Here is a 16092-nt window from a genome sequence, read left to right as displayed (position 1 = left end):
CTGACAATACTGGTCTTTATCCAGTTACTCTTTGACAGCCCCCACTGAGAACTTGCAATCACTTTTTATAGATTATTTTACAGATTTTTATAGATGAGATTTCCCCCTCTAAGCAAGAGAAAATTTAAGTGCTAAAATGACATTATGAATGACAAAGAGGTCCGAAGTAATCTCTTCCCTTTCATCAGGGAGTCAATGTTTTCAAATGAGTTGCTGTAGGAGTAACCCTTTAAGTGACATTTAAAAGACTTCATAAGCAGCTGAAGACGAAATGACTTAAATTCATTTTCTTGGTTGATGGTTTGTGCATTGTCTGTTTTTTTTATGATTTTATTTATTTTTCTCCATATTAGCATATGTTCTGGGTTCCTTGGAGCGTTTTTTGTTTATCTCAATCGCCAAGTGGTCCTGTGCATCCGGCGTCACAAGGCTCTGAGCCAGTTTCTCACCAAACAGTGAGTGCCTCTGAAGATACTCTCTTTAGAGACCAGATTTCTACACCCTACTGCTATTGGATAGTAACAAATGCTTTCTGGAAGGTATTATAATATTTCAAGTGTGAGATAGTAAAAGTATGAGAAACTGCTCTCATACAGGAGTAAGATCTCTGTAACCATCAAGAGAATTTTTCTGCACTGGATTTTCTTCTTGATCAGCCCCAATTGTCTCAAGTAGTTTACTGGTTTAGAAAGGTGACTGTAATATTCATTAAGAGGACAAGGGAAACTATTGATTAGATAGATAATATTTTCCCCCTCTAAAGTCCTAGCCTCCAAAGATATAATCTGAAGAAGAAAAAATGGCTAACTGTAAATATCTTCAGTCTCTTTAACAGAAGAAATCTTATGCTATGAGAGGTGTGGAGGGCCTAGATTTCTTAGTGAGTTGCAGACCTGAGCAGAATAAAACTACTAGATAAATAGAAGTTCGAACTAACTTAATTTCTTATGTGGAAAACAAATTGTCTTTCTTCATTATGTAGCATTACCCACAAGCATCGGCAGAGCCATCAAATTAAGTTAATAACAAAGTGAAGCAAAGCCTGCGAAGTGGGAATTTACTTTAATTTTTTTCAGAATTTTGTAGGCCCTTAGACTGAAAGAAATTAAAGTTTATATTTTGCCTTCCTGAATACCACAGCATCTCAGAAAACACTTCCTATAGTGAGCACAGTAACTTGCCAGGGGAGACATGACAGGATTAATCCAGCACGTAGAGGTAGCCTTATGTTGTCCTAGTGCTCATGAAGTGTCTCAGTTTACCCAGAAACCCACACTGGGACTGGACACAGCAGTAGGAAAACACAGATGGCTTCAGCCTGCTCTCCAGCTATGGCCCAGTGGCCCAGCACATCTAGACCCACTAAATACCAAGGACACTTTCCCCAGAATTGTGATGGTCAGCAATTCCGTGGAAAGAGAAGCAGTTTTTCCCATAAGATTTAACGCAGTAAGGGGTGCCTGCGGGAAAAAACTGTACATTAAATCCACTAGGACAGGACACACTGCATGGGTGATGAAGAAGCAATACTGGCATAATCAGAACAAATGGAGGAGGTACTGACTTTTGACAATTGGTCGACACATCATTGCAAATACAAGTTTCCCTGTGCACATTCAAGTTTGTGCATTTTGTACATCCCTCTCTCTTCCTCCATCCCTCCCATTACATTAACTCTGGTTGGAAAAAGGGCTTTGCTGACAGGTGAACTCTCTATGAATTATGATGATAAGTGGAGCCAGTAACAGCACTCCAAAGCACAGGATAGAGGTACAGAGAGCTTTCACAGAAATAGCATTCGTAGTTCTGAAGCGATAGTGTTACAAGAGAATGTGGGGTCATATTTTAAAAAATTTTTCTTCCTTTACAGTCGACTCATATACCCTGGGGTTATAACCTTCCTTATAGCCACTGCGACATTTCCTCCTGGATTTGGGCAGTTCATGGCAGGAGAGGTGAGAGTGGAACGTGTATTAGCAATTCCATGCAATTCTGCATAACAATCTCTTCCTATCCTGTGCCCCCATAACTTTGTGTCATGGAAAGGGGAAGAAAGATATGGGAGGAGTTTGAACTGAGGAGGCACTATATGATCCCTGCTGTCTCCTTCATATAAAACTTGAAATAGGTCCATTCTCCTAAGCAAATAATAAGGAAGATGTCACTCCATGTGTAAAAGTAGTTATCCTTTCACCTGTTCAGGTAAAGTTTTATCTCTCTTCCCGAAGATGAAAAATGTGAATTAAGTCTAGTAATCATGAATTACCAAAGTAAAAATCTCCTCCACTTTCTTGCAACAGTTAGAATACTTACTCTATCTAATCTCATGACTCACACCTGTTTTTTTACTGCTCAGTTGATGCCACGGGAAGCCATCAGCACTCTCTTTGATAACTATACCTGGATAAAACACGCTGGGGACACTCAGATCCTAGGGAAATCTGCTGCGTGGATCCATCCTAAAGTCAGCATCTTCGTCATCATCCTGCTCTTCTTCCTTGTGAAGGTAGGAAACACTGCTCCCTAGGTCAATCTCATCACACATTCTGATGAATGACCTTTGATACTCACTGTATAGATGCTGGTAGGGAGGACTACATCAGGAAAGATTTATCAAATTCCACAAAAATAAATACTTGACTAAAAAGCTCTCAGATAATATATATTTGATTTGAATAAATTTTGGTAGTCTATTTTATATTCCTGACTACAGATAGGAGACAAATAAGAATATGTGAGGATCAAGGATTTGTTACAATTTCTTTGTTTACCATAATTGGATGGAGAAATACATCTGAAAACAGTTTTACTCGCATCTCAGAAAGCAACAGCAGATTAAAAGTTCTGAGCTGACATGGTGCATGGAAGTTGCAACTGTTCAGCCTTGAAAGGATCAGTTGTGTAACTGATACAGGACAGAACAAAAGAAAACATCTGAAAGAAGAAAACATGGTATTACAGTTTTCAAAATACAAACAGCAAGAAAGAGGTTTTCCTAAGATGGAAAAAAAAACATATAAAAGGATAAAAATATCATAGAAAAGGTCCTATTTTTCCTATTTATTGCAAAGGAACAGAAGAGCTGAGGCCACCTTGCAATGTCAGTCAAACGTTTCAGTAGATCAGGAATGGACATCAATGAGTGATTGACACAGCTGTTTCCACCTACAGTAAAACAGTCTATCGAATTTCTGACAGGAGGCTAAGGGTTCTGCTTGTGTGATAATTCTTATTACAGTGTTCCAAGCAGATAAGGTCTCCTTCAGCTGAATAAAAGAGGTATGGACTACATGGTGTATCTCTTCTGAGTCCATCTTTTTGTCTTTGGAAGAGCTGCATCCTCACATACTAGAGTCATTGGCCTTGTCTTACTAACTAAAGGCTTTCTCAACTCACTAGATGACTGTGCCAAGCAGTTTATTTTCTTCTGGATATGTTCAGAGTTGAGATAGACCATATAAACAAGAAACTACTGGTTTTACTCTGGGCAAAGCCTTGGCCTGATCCTCCACTGCACTGTAGTTCCAGTTCTCAACTATATTTGGCCAGGTTTGGTACTGCAAAGACAGAGCTTAGTTAGCAGTACTCCATTTCTGCAGCTTGCTGGCCTCTGTGGCCAACCAGGAACTTTTCCTCAAATGGCTTATGGAAGGAAGAGCACATTGGCCTTTGTGGTATTTTTAAGACTGTTGCCTCCAGAAGAAGTCTGTATGTGCTGGGCGAAGTCAGCATTTGAATTGGTCTTAGCAATACCAGAACAGATTTCATTATTTTGACCAATGTAGAGATAACACAAGAGGCAACAGACACAAGCTTGAGTAAACAAAACTTAGGAGTTAGACTTCAGGAAAAAATTTTCCTGACTGTGGGTCAGCAGTAGCACAAATATCCAGAAAAGCTGGGGAATCTCCACCCTTCAAGATGTTTAGAACTCACCTGGAGAAGACTCTGAGCAACCCCATCTAACTTAGGAGGTAGCACTTCTGGGAGCAGGGAGTTGGGGAAAAGGCCTCCAGAATTCTCTTTGTACTGAAATCTTTCTGAATCAGTGAATTTTTGACAACCCTGTTCTATAGAAAGCTAAGGTGTTTGGAGCAGTAGGAAATATCAACTCCTGAGGTCCAAGGCAAAGGAGTTCTCCTGTTCATCCATCCCCTTGGTGATTCAGCTTCCCTGCCACCACAGGGGTCACATAGAGGTCCTCTGCATCAGTGCTGGTGTGTTGCCACAATTCCTCCAGCTCCCTTTCATGCTTCACAGCCCCTTTATCCTTTACTTTCTGGCTGAACTGGCAGATCCCTCAGAACATGATTCCTCATAGATTCACAGGATGGACAGTAGAGTGAGGCTGCAGGAAATGCTATTGCTGCTCAGTAACAACTGCACTCTCTGCCTCTGTTCTAGTTCTGCATGTCTGCTGTTTTTACTACGATGCCAATCCCCTGTGGAGGCTTCATGCCTGTTTTCGTATTAGGTGAGTCTCAATTTTTTGTTGCAGCATATACGTCTGACAGGTGGGGAGGATAAGAGAGTCATTGCATGCATACATGCCCAGTAGGTTTCTTCCAGTGTATGAGGAGTCATCACATGATCTCTACAACAAGCTTGATTAGCAGTCCATACACCAGCCTCTGAATCTCTGTTTTTGCCATTCTCCCAACCCCTGAAGCCAAATGCTGAGGAGAAAATCCCTGTCCTTTTATATAAGGAAAGCCACACTGTGGGAAGACATGCTAAGCCATGGCCTTCTAATCTCTCTGCCTCTTCACCTACAGAGAAACTTTCATCCTACAATTCGTAGTAATTGCTCCTTTCACCCCTGAAGGCCAGCTAGAAGAGACAACCTCAAAACTATTACCTGCTATGTAATCTATGACTTCTTCATTTCTTCTGACTGAAATGTGATAACAGAAGTTATTGGTTTTTTAACTGGTTTTAATTCCAATAACAAAAAATAAAATTACTATTATGCTAATGTTAAGAAAGAGAAGCTAAATTAGACTGAATTATACAAACTCATGAAGTTCAGCATTAAGTACCCACAAGTCAAACATAACAATGTGCTCTAAGGACCTACATGTTCTTGCAGGCAGCTACTGAACATGACTCAGTAGCATGCCCTTGCAGTGATGAAGGCTAACTACAAACAAGGCTGTATTAGGAAAAACCTAGCCAGCAAGGCAAAGAAATTGGTTATTTCCCCGCATTCAGCATTTTGGACACAATTCTGGAATACTGTGCCATTTTGTGTCCACGAATACAAAAGATCCTTGCAGACCTGTAAAACCTGTCTGGACAAGGCCAGGGGTGCCTTGGTCTCGCTTTGAAATTAGCCCTGTTCTGAGCAGGGATCAGAACAAGACCTCCGAAAGTCCCTTCCCACCTAAACTTTTCTGTAAGCTGTGATTGTAATGTTTGGACATTCAGAGAATGTCTGAAGGGCCTCAACTGTGATTTGGGCTGACATGGTACACAGTCTGAAAATATGTCCTCCTGTCTGAGAAGCGCAAGTACAGCTGTGCCTGGTGTGTCCAAGTGGATGAATGAGGGGTCAATTGTATTTACATTCTTAGTATCCTTTTCTCCTCCTGGAATCTAACTTCCATATTTTGTAACTGAGAACTACTTTTTAGTCTGCAGTGTCATTTTAATGTAAGTTTTGGCTTTATTTCTGTTAGAAAATATTCAAGTGATTGCCCAGCACAGCTACACAGGACAGACTGGATGTTCCTTAAATGTTAATTCTGTAACTGTCAGTGATATTTTTCAGGTGCTGCATTTGGACGTCTTATTGGGGAAATCATGGCAGCACTTTTTCCCAACGGGATCCTCTTTGATGGTATTGTTTATCAAATCTTACCTGGAGGTTATGCTGTCATTGGTGAGTCTCCATGTCTTTCTTTGTCTCCGCCTGGTCCCATCATTGGAACTTTCCTTATTTACATGACATGCTGTTTCTATATGATAGTCTTCTCTCCTTGTTCCTTTTCCACCCTACCTGGGAAAGGTGCAGCAGCTTTGACAGGAGCCGTGAGCCACACTGTCTCCACTGCTGTGATCTGCTTCGAGCTGACAGGTCAGATCTCTCACATCCTCCCTATGATGGTGGCTGTCATTCTTGCCAACATGGTGGCCCAGAGTTTGCAGCCCAGCCTCTATGACAGCATCATCCAGGTGAAGAAGTTGCCCTACCTGCCAGACCTGGGCTGGAATCACATAAGGTATAGTTGTAAAACAGAGGTGGAGGCAGAGAGTGGCAAAGAAATAAAGCAGAAAAGGATAAGACCACAGGAGGAAAAAAAGTTATGAAAACAGGATAGTACTACAAAGGAAATAAAAAGACAGAAAAGGCTTGCAGCGCAAAAAAACAAATGATGGAGTAGAATTAGGGTTCATACACAAAAACAGAGAAAAGTCCTCTTTTTTCACTGAAAGCAAAGGTTTGAATGACCTGTGTTGTTACTGAATCTGTATGAAAATTGCCAAATTGCTTTAGTTTAAAAATTTTAAATAGAGAGTTTCATTTATCTTAATTCAGTGGGGTTGGGTTTTTTTTTTCTTTAACAAATGTTTGAAATATCATTTTATTTGGATATTTTGCTTGAAGCAAAATTCAGTTATTCATACATATGACTTCCTCTCTCTAGTATATGTAATATACATAGGTAAGTATATAAAAAACATCTATACATATGTGTGTATTTTTTGGTGTAGGGTAATGAGGTGGAATACATTAATGTAATATAATAATATATGTAATAATAACACTGTAATGAATATCCAGTTAGTCTGTGTTGATCCTGTTGGAAAGTCCTCTGGTTAGTCATGCAGATCATTTGGTATTTGTATTTTCAGCTTTCACTTTTTAAAGAAGTGGTCATTTATGTATTTCTTTAAGGAATTTACCTGCTAGGCATTGTTAATATGCTGACTCTTCCCCTTATTGTCCATAAATTCACAGCAAATACAATATCTTTGTGGAGGATATTATGGTCCAAGATGTGAAATTTGTCTCCTCCAACTGTAAATACCGAGACTTGCAAACTGTACTCCAAAGCACCACAGTGAAGACTTTGCCTTTGGTGGACTCACCAGGTAAGCAATGTGAAGAAACTGATCTTTCCTGAAGACTGTCTCAGCTTAAAGAGCCAGAGAAACTAGCTTTCAAATTATATCCTGTGAAACAGACAGTGTGAACCTACTACATAAAAAAAATCTTCCTAAAAATCTTTCTCTGTGGATGATGTATGACAGGAGGCTGTTCCAGCTGGTCAGACAGGTAAGCTGGAGTGTGGGTGGTGAAGCAGATATAGCACATAAGGGAGGCGTGTGGGAAGTTTGTAGACTGAACTGTGACAACAGGGCCCTCCTGGGATCTTGCATAAGTTAAGAGCCTGCTTCTGATGTGGTGCTGAGGAGGGGCACAGCTCAGGAAGGGTGAGCTTCCTTACCACAGCCTAGTAGCAACTAGCACGGCTGATTAATGACTCCTGTATAGCTCTAGACAGAACGAGCCCAAGCACTTTGAAGAGCCATGAGGGAGGAAAGGGACAATCAAAACCTTGAAGTGGCTTAATGGCTTCTCTGCTCCGTGTTATGCAGAAACCATGATCCTTCTGGGGTCTGTAGAGCGATCGGAACTGCAAGCTCTCCTCCAGAGACATATAAGCCCAGAGCGACGACAGCTCCTCAACAAAGAAATGCAGCAGAAGCTGTCTGAGGCACCTTACGATGGACACAGCCAGGGACCGTGGGCAAACCTGCCAAAGCTGAAGCATGACTCTTTTGCTTATGTTGATGAGGATGAGGATACAGATGAGAAGGGAGAGGTGAGGGAGACAAGTGGAGAGATTGCAACACAGAGACTGCTTAAGAAGCAGTAAGGCATTTGGAGATGCTGAGAAAGAAATGACACAAGGTGGACTTTATTTTCTCTCCATAACAGCTGACTCAGCCCCCAAGTCCCACTCCCAGTTACCCAGAGGAGCCAAATGGCCTGACAAGTCCTCTTAAACAAATGACTGAAACTTTGGAGCCCCAGCAACACTCAGGTATGGTAACTTCTGGCATGCCTCAAACACATCCTAGCCAGCTTGGGGAAGCTTTCATGCTAACTGTTTGTACATGCCTGTGCGGGTGCTAGTTTCCCAGAGACTGAGAAAAGGAGCTTTCTCTGCCATTCCAATATTAAAGATACTTTGTTAGTGCACCTCAAAATCATTGTATTGTACCCAGAAAGATCTTCTGTTGTGATCCCTCAGAGAGCATGGCAAAAGTAGGCCCACTAAAGATGCTCTCTCTCTTTTAGTACTCCCCACTCCACCCTTTGCAATAACATCTCCTTGGAGATTTTCTGGAGAGTCTGCATGGAACATCTCTTGGCTTCTTCACCACATGGATTAATTTCCCTGGGGAAAGCAGCCTGAGAGCTAAACAGCCGCACTTGGTTTTTGAGTAGCTTAGGCTGTTGTTCAGCCTTCTCCAAAACTGAACAGTTCCTCCCTTAGACATGCAACTCTTTGATTCAGCTACATTAATATGATGGACAAATACTGATGTATTGTGTTCTTTGTGTACCAACCCAGCCTATATTATCTTTGCTCTCAAGACTGTACTCACAGTGCATTTCTGATTCATATGTCATGTATATTTGATACAGGATAGTGGGTTGTTTTTCTCCTTTACGCATCCTGAAACATGCAGAGAGTGAGTAAGCACAGAGATATACCTCAGTATTGAGAATTAATACAGAGGATAGGACTCTAGCTCATGCTTTTAGGCACCCAGAGGTTAGCATATAATACAGCATATAGCAAATTCTGGTTCATCAACACCCCTCATGTATGACTAAACCTCTAAGGCATAGAAAAACCCATGCTATGCTTTCACAGCAGTGGAGTGCTGGAGCAGCCATCCACCTTCCCTACCAAAGCAGAAAAAGAATCACATATGAAAACAAGGACAGTGTGTGAGACATTTTGTGGGAAGATAGTACTGAGTGACCCAGGAACGACAAGAGGAAGTGGTACAGGAATGACTCTGTGAGGCCTTGCCATTTTTAGTTTTGCTCATAGCTATCATTTCTGACCAAATTTCCTCCACAGCCTTGTTTACAACAGCACAAAATTCTCTCCTGCTCTTTGCTGACTCTTGCCTATGCTGCGTGGGAGTATAACTCTGGTCTTTTCCATTCCCATAATTACACTGCTGTTACAACCCATGGACTCCTCACCCCTTTGCACCTGTCACATTCAGTCTGTTGATATATTTTGTCTTTGAACTGTTTTCCAAATTCTTACCTCCTTTGCCACATTCGTCCTCCAAGTCACATTCTCTTTGTGGACTGCAGAAACCTCTTGTCACAGCATTTTATCCCATGTATCAGATTGTTTGCTGTATTAGTAGTCCTGCCTTTGGTTTGTTGTTTTGTTTTTTCTGATTTATGAATACTATCTGCAAAGACAACTTTGTAATGGTTTACTTCCTATCTTTGAAAAACAGATATTGCATGGGAATATTCATTCTGGAATGTCCCAGACACCACCTTACAATTGCATGGGAATATTCATTCTGGAATGTCCCAGACACCACCTTACAAATTCAATGCTAGATTGTGACTGACTCAGCCCTATCATATCATGTCCCTCATATTATTTCCATGCCTGCCTTGGGTAAGGGGATGGGCATGGGGCTTTGTATTTTTGTCTCTCATTTGTTCTTCTCTCTTTTCCATGTGTTTGTTCTCATTGTTCAGGCAATTCCAGGCATTTGAGGCAACTGATCCAGCAGCTTTTGTGCCATTGCAGCCATCCACTTGAAACAGAGAGCACTGTCCAGGTTAGAGCTACAGAGAGATTAGTAGTATCCTGAAGAAGGAAGGGAATGCAATGGAAATAGAACCTACTATTCAGAGACATTCAGCATTTGGCCAAAACATGGACACAATCATGGTCCTGAACTCTGACAGCATCAGCATTCTCCAAAGAGAAAGGGTGTGATTACTGTAAAGGACTGTGTATCTTCCTCAAGAGCCACCTCTGCTCAAGTGTCAAGGCTGCCACCATGATTGAGTGTGGGCATTTTCTCTCAGTGAAAAAATTAATGATATTTTGGATAACCTGCAATAAAGTGCAGTTCTATTCCATTTGGCAAACACTTTTGGCTAGACAGAGAAAAATTAAAAAGTGCTTTTGGCTCTTGCCATGTTAAATGTCCTTGGTTATCTGACATGTCTGCACAGGCTTTGTGGATATCATAAAGAGCTTATGGGAGACCCATCCACCCTAGAACAGTGGTTGGACCCCACATGGGATATCTTGAGAGCATCTAAATCAGTACTAGATGCCCATGTTTGGGCACCTGAATTGCTCCACCAGAATTCCATGGTGAATTGTCATTGACAAGAGAAGCACAGCAAGAACAAGGTACACCTTATAATGGATGAATATAAAGAAAATCTAAGCACTCAGTAATATACTATTTGGAGCAAAAAGGGAACCACGGGGGTCTGTGCAGGTTTTTATTTTCTGTACTCAGTGAAACTGTGGGGTTTTTGGCTGTCCTGAAGAGTGTTTTCTCCTACAGGAGCCGGCAGAAGTTGAGACAATGACACCAGAAGAGGTAAGACCAGCTGCAGAAAGGGAGTGAGGTTAAGTGAGTGCTTCTTATACCCATTTCCTGTCACTTGCAATACTTCCTGAACACCAGCAACCTCAGTGATTGCCACATAAAGCCATGGCTAAAGCCATTTTCTTCTTCAAGTTGCACAGTGGGCAAGTCTCACCCGATAAGAGCAGATTGTCTGGCTAGATGTGCTGATAAGGCTCTGACTAATGTGACCTACCTTTGAAGTCAGCCTTGCTGCAAGCAGTGTTTTGGACTAGAGACCTCCACAGGTGCCCCCTCACCTAAATCTTTCTGTGGTCCTATGTTATTCCTTCACTTTTTACACAAAGGATCAATTATCTTGCAATGACAAGGGGAAGATGCACTCAGAAAGGAAAGCAAAAGATGTTCACTCCCTCTTTAAGCAGGAAGAAGCAAAACCTCATTTTCTCAGAATACCTCTGAGGTACTGGAATTGCTCTGTTTCCACAGGGACTTGACATCAAGCAAGAAAGGGATGTGAAACCTCAGGGGGGTGATATAATGGGCAAGATGAACAATCTACGTAGGAAGGAAGAAGCATTAACAGAAGAAGGGGACTAGTTTGGGTACACAAGGCAGCAACACTGCAGATCACTGTAAGTGATTCCTCTTCTTTCCTGTGTCAGATAGATGCTTGGGAACAGGAGGAGCTGAACAAGAATGTGTGCTTTGACAGCTGCCGCATAGACCCCTGCCCTTTCCAACTGGTGGAGAGAACTTCCCTGCACAAGGTGGGTGCTGATATCTCCCTGAGGCATATATCATTTTTCTCCATCCTATCATTGCAAGTTCAGTCTATAACTTATTTCTTCTCCTTGTCTTCACCTACAACTACTACCACCAGCTACTTCCACATCCAGTTACAGAAGTCAGTTTGTTCCTACAACCTTCTGTGTGTACCTCCAATCTCCTGCAAAACAAAAGGCTGTGTGATAAGAACTCTGAGTGCATTTATTTATAAACCTTTTGGACACCACACAGGATTTCCCAGCCACTACCTTAACACTGTAGTAGAATTTTATGCCTTGCTGCTGTGGCATTACACTGAGATTTACACTCTACTTTGTCAGTGTGCAGTACTGGAATGAGTACTCCTGGATTTCTCAGGGTTTTTCTGTCAGGGTTTAGAGTCTGCCTATATCATAGGTTCTTCATTGAACTGAAGCACAAGGAAAGAGGAAACTGGATCATGCAACTTCTAGAGTCAACACAGGATGACTGGGGATTAAAGCAATCGTATGTCAGGGGAAGAGAGGACTGGCCTTTCACTTAATGGAAAGGAAAAGCAGTCTACTGAAGTGAAAGTGCACAGTACCTGTTTTTATAAATATTCATTTAATGTGAATGGTCAGCATATACCTTGCACAAAATTAATTAATTGCTGTTATCAAAGGGTAAGATGGCCTTGAGCAAAATAAGAGCAGGTTAGCATATAGTTCAGATGAGTTTGGTGTTTTCTAAAGGGCTGGCTGAAGTGATCTGAAAACCACTAGCATTTATCTTTGAGAATATAGGGGTTACAAGAAATTACACTTGAAGGCTGCAAAAGGGGAAGTTTTGTACCTGTTATACAAAAGAGCAAGTGAGAAACTCTGAAAAAAGAGACAAATCAATTTAACTTGGATGCACACAAAAAAGCAGGAATAAATAATCAGACTATCTGAGGTATGCACAGTTAGAGCTAAATGTAAGACTACTGACAATGGCAAGAATATAACTGTTTACCATGATCAAACTATATTTAAGCAGTCTCATTTTCTTTTACATTAGAGTAAAATGTCTTGTTCCTGAGAAATGAGATTTTTCCTAGTTTACACTTGAAAATGACATTCAATATCTCGTGATGTAAAAAAACAGGCAAACACCAACTGTGAAAGGATGACTAAACATAAGACCACAGGTAAAGTCAGCTAGAGCTCAGCTAAAAGAAATTGAAGGTTGGAAATACACCATAGATGAGCACTGAGAATGTGGAAAGTTTTAGAAAGCCAAATCTATGAAGAATAGTAAAATAACAGGGTATATTTAAGCTTAAGAAAAGAAGACTGATAACGGTGTGATATTTGCCCTTTCAAGGAGACTTCACAAGAGAAAGGGAATAACTTGTTCTCAGTGTTCTCACTGCACTGGATAAGCAGCAACAAGCTTAAGTTTTAATAAAAAACATTCTGGAACAGGAAAAAATAAATCTTCTATTGTTAAGGAAAGCACTAAAATAAATAACCTAAGCAGTTTCTGGCTTTACATAGGCTAGGTCAATTTCCAGCACCGAAATGAAATAGATCTGTGTAAGTCCTCAAATACACAACACAGGGTATTGCATGTGAATCTCTGCCAGATGCAGGATGAGAGTGACCTTGAGAATGATGTTCTCCATCATCAACGCATTCCCAACTATGGCTGCACAGCAGAAGGACCAAAGAGCAGCATTTGGCAAATACAAAAGGGAAGGCAGTTTCTCACTGGGATAACTGCAGACTTGCATGCCTTTGTGATTCCCATTTCTAAATCCCAAGTACCAGCTCTAGCACCAAGTACCATGCTACCAGTTTCCAAAATCCCTAAAATGGTCTTTTGTGGTTTTGCCCATAGACGCATACATTGTTCTCATTACTGGGCCTCAGCCATGCCTATGTAACCAGTATGGGGAAGCTGAGGGGAGTGTTGGCTTTGGAAGAGGTAAGTACAGATCCCTTACCATCCTCTTAATTAACTGCAAATGTCCTGTGGATCACTGCAATACCTTACAGGTGCTGCAAGTTCCAGCTGGGAATATTTATAATTATAATTGCTGCATTTTCAATCCAGTGTTGAATTCTGAATCAACTCTTTGGAAGCCATGTAGAGGAATGGATGACTGCATTTCAGAGGAGGCAGCAGGTGTTATTTACAAGAATGTTAGAAGGTTCATCCTTTTCGTGAATGTAGGGCTCTTAACTGAGTGGCTATTGCTGTTTCTGAAAGTGGTGTGGAGTTTGTTATTTACCATGGAATTTTTCATTACACGACCAATGTAAAAGATTATCTCCATAGGCCTCAGAGCTAGAGCTATGACTCTATTTGTGGTCCCTTTGCCCTGGGGAGTAGATGAACTTCTGCTGAGTAAGGTTGGATCACTCTTCTCTTCATTTCTTTCTTCTGAACTTTTTCTCTTCTTACAGCTCCAGAAGGCAATAGAAGGTTCCACGCGCTCCGGGGTTCGTCTCCGCCCACCCCTCGCCAGTTTCCGAAATACCAACCGGACTTCCACCAAAACTGAGGTCAGTCAGGCCGCTCAGGCGTGGAGCCGGGAGGACAATGGCATGGTGGCAGCACAGCAAGCAGCACCCTTGGGTACGGAGAGCCCACTGCCTCCCTGCCCGGACTCCCCGCAGCCCTCACACTCGCATGACGAGGGGGAAGTCCCATGCTCCACTTATGCCACTGATACTGAGTTGGAAGAGATGGAGCTTACAGGGCCAGTTGCTGAAAACATCTCAGACATCCTCAAGGACATAAACCTCCGCACCACTGACTTGGATGAAGATGAAGATGAGGATGAGGATGTCCGCTTATAACTGGTGTGAGGGTAGTAGTCCATCACACTCTTCAGTGAGCCAGTCTTCTTGTGTTTGCTCCTCAAAGAGAAGCTTTTGGATGTTCTTTGCGATCCCCACAGAGGTATGATTCAGCTGGGAGGAGGGGCATCAGACCAACCCTTTCTTCTGCTGCATTGTCTCTGTACAAAGACTGTTGGGCTGTTGGACTATAGAGGTGTGTGCAAGCATCGGATGTGGACTGGAAGGTGCCAAAGTACAGGCTCATAATGCTTAGGCTTCTGCCATGTCTACATAACGCAGCAGAAGGGGTTGTAACAGGATATGAATACTGCTGGACACAGTCAGGATGCTCTGGGTCAATCTGCCATGTGGAAAGTGGAAGAGGAGCAGTTCTTCTCATTTGTCATTGCTGTCATCCTTCCAGTCACACCTGGCCTGCACATACCAGTGTAACACAGCCAGGCCCCCACCCTAGAAGCATATTGCTGCTTCTGACTGCAATCCTGTCCATGTTGCTGCAGCTCCTTTTCACTACTAGCTTTTATCTTGCATCCCCCCCCAAACATTCCCATGTAGAACATTTTTATTCTTTCTCAATATTTACTCTGGGATTTTCCTGGATGGGGGTGCAGTTAGGAGCTTCTCCTCTGTCCTTTAGCTGAGCCACGCCCTAAAAACAGATAGAAGGAAAATAATTGGTATATGTCTCATGTCTTGAATTCAGCCAGGGCTTTAGAAAGCACTGGAAGGGAGAAAAGCCTCTCTGTTTTCCCCTAATCTCTGGAATTTTTAAACAGAATGTGAAAATTTCAAGTGGGGGCATTCTCAGTGTTGGGGGAAGAGGAGTAAAGCAGCATATATGTACTTATATTTCAAATACCTGTACTTGTCTCTCTGAATCACTGTTCACAATTTTTCCACAGTTATAGTCTTAAAATACAAGAACTCAAAATAAAAAAAAATATGGAGTGTTTGCCAAGAAATATAGCAGAGGGAAGCCACATTTTCTACACTTTGAAAACAGGTTTCTTTCTGAAAACTCCTGCTTTCTTTCCTGCTAATTCTGCACTGCCTACTTTCCACATATTTCTGCATACCTCATATCTGAGAATTCCAGCTCTCACTTTTGCCAGCTTCTCTCCATTGTGACTAACAGCAGAGACCTCAACCCTTGTCTACAGCATCCCTCTCTATTCCAGTTCTAAATCTGGAGCAGATCTTGATCTGCATCTTGCAAAAAGATGTCTTGTCAGTTCGTGTCATGCATGCAAAATCTTAGCATCCAAAGATAAGATGCTGGTTTGTTTAACTCACTGCTCTTGTGAGGTTTTCTCAGTAAATAGGCAAAATCAAATTCTGTGTATTCTGCAGCTTTCTTCTAATAGTCTACATCTCTTTCTATCATATTTTTGGTGTCTCGTGGCACTTATATGCAATCCCAAGAGGCCTATTGGATGCGTTTCCACTTACCAGCAACAGAGAAGAAATCCAGGCTTGGAGAATATGTTCTTGGGGGTATTCTCCCAGATACTGGGTGACATCCCCTTTCCTGATATTATTATAGCATTACCTAAACTTAGAGTGACCAGTTTCACCTTAACAGGTAACTTTCCACAAGCTCTCTCAGTAGCAAGTCAAAAATATCATTACCTCTAACCCAGGTGCCAAAGGAAAATTCCCTCCTGGCTTTAATTCCAAGGATTGACATTGACCTTGCACCAATTCCTCTCTGATGATGCTTATGGGTGGGAGAGTCTGTGACAAGATTACAGTAGAAGGAAATTTTACCAGCTAGTCTCTTGAAGAGGGAAAAATTTATTTCTGCTGCCTGGAATTCAGAGCCCACCAGCTGTGTATTGTCTTTGGCACATGATCCACCTTTATGAGCTAACTGGGGACAGCCTTT

The 16092-nt window shown here is 41.8% G+C and overlaps 1 protein-coding gene across 6 annotated transcripts in view; it reads left to right on the top strand.

Moving 5' to 3' along the window:
* Positions 1-15540, top strand: part of CLCN1 (chloride voltage-gated channel 1) — a 57803-nt gene extending 42263 nt beyond the window's left edge. For 4 of the 6 annotated variants that reach the window (XM_018074552.2, XM_018074551.2, XM_018074549.2 and 1 more), the window contains 14 exons: positions 354-455; positions 1871-1955; positions 2357-2506; positions 4405-4474; positions 5771-5881; positions 5969-6221; positions 6962-7095; positions 7603-7829; positions 7946-8051; positions 9755-9837; positions 10585-10620; positions 11274-11378; positions 13240-13326; positions 13809-15540. In XM_018074552.2, the coding sequence (XP_017930041.2) occupies positions 354-455; positions 1871-1955; positions 2357-2506; positions 4405-4474; positions 5771-5881; positions 5969-6221; positions 6962-7095; positions 7603-7829; positions 7946-8051; positions 9755-9837; positions 10585-10620; positions 11274-11378; positions 13240-13326; positions 13809-14204 (1945 nt within the window). In that variant the 3' untranslated portion in view covers positions 14205-15540. The remainder of the gene's footprint in view (positions 1-353; positions 456-1870; positions 1956-2356; positions 2507-4404; positions 4475-5770; positions 5882-5968; positions 6222-6961; positions 7096-7602; positions 7830-7945; positions 8052-9754; positions 9838-10584; positions 10621-11273; positions 11379-13239; positions 13327-13808) is intronic. The other 2 variants (XM_018074550.2, XM_008930951.3) reach the window with 2 other exon arrangements.
* Positions 15541-16092: the final 552 nt, after the last annotated feature.

This window comes from Manacus vitellinus, unplaced genomic scaffold, assembly GCF_001715985.3.
Source record: "Manacus vitellinus isolate BGI_N305 unplaced genomic scaffold, ASM171598v3 scaffold_28_pilon, whole genome shotgun sequence".
NCBI classification, from domain to species: domain Eukaryota; kingdom Metazoa; phylum Chordata; class Aves; order Passeriformes; family Pipridae; genus Manacus; species Manacus vitellinus.
Note: the sequence above shows the minus strand (reverse complement) of the source record. Positions and strands in the feature narration are given on the sequence as shown.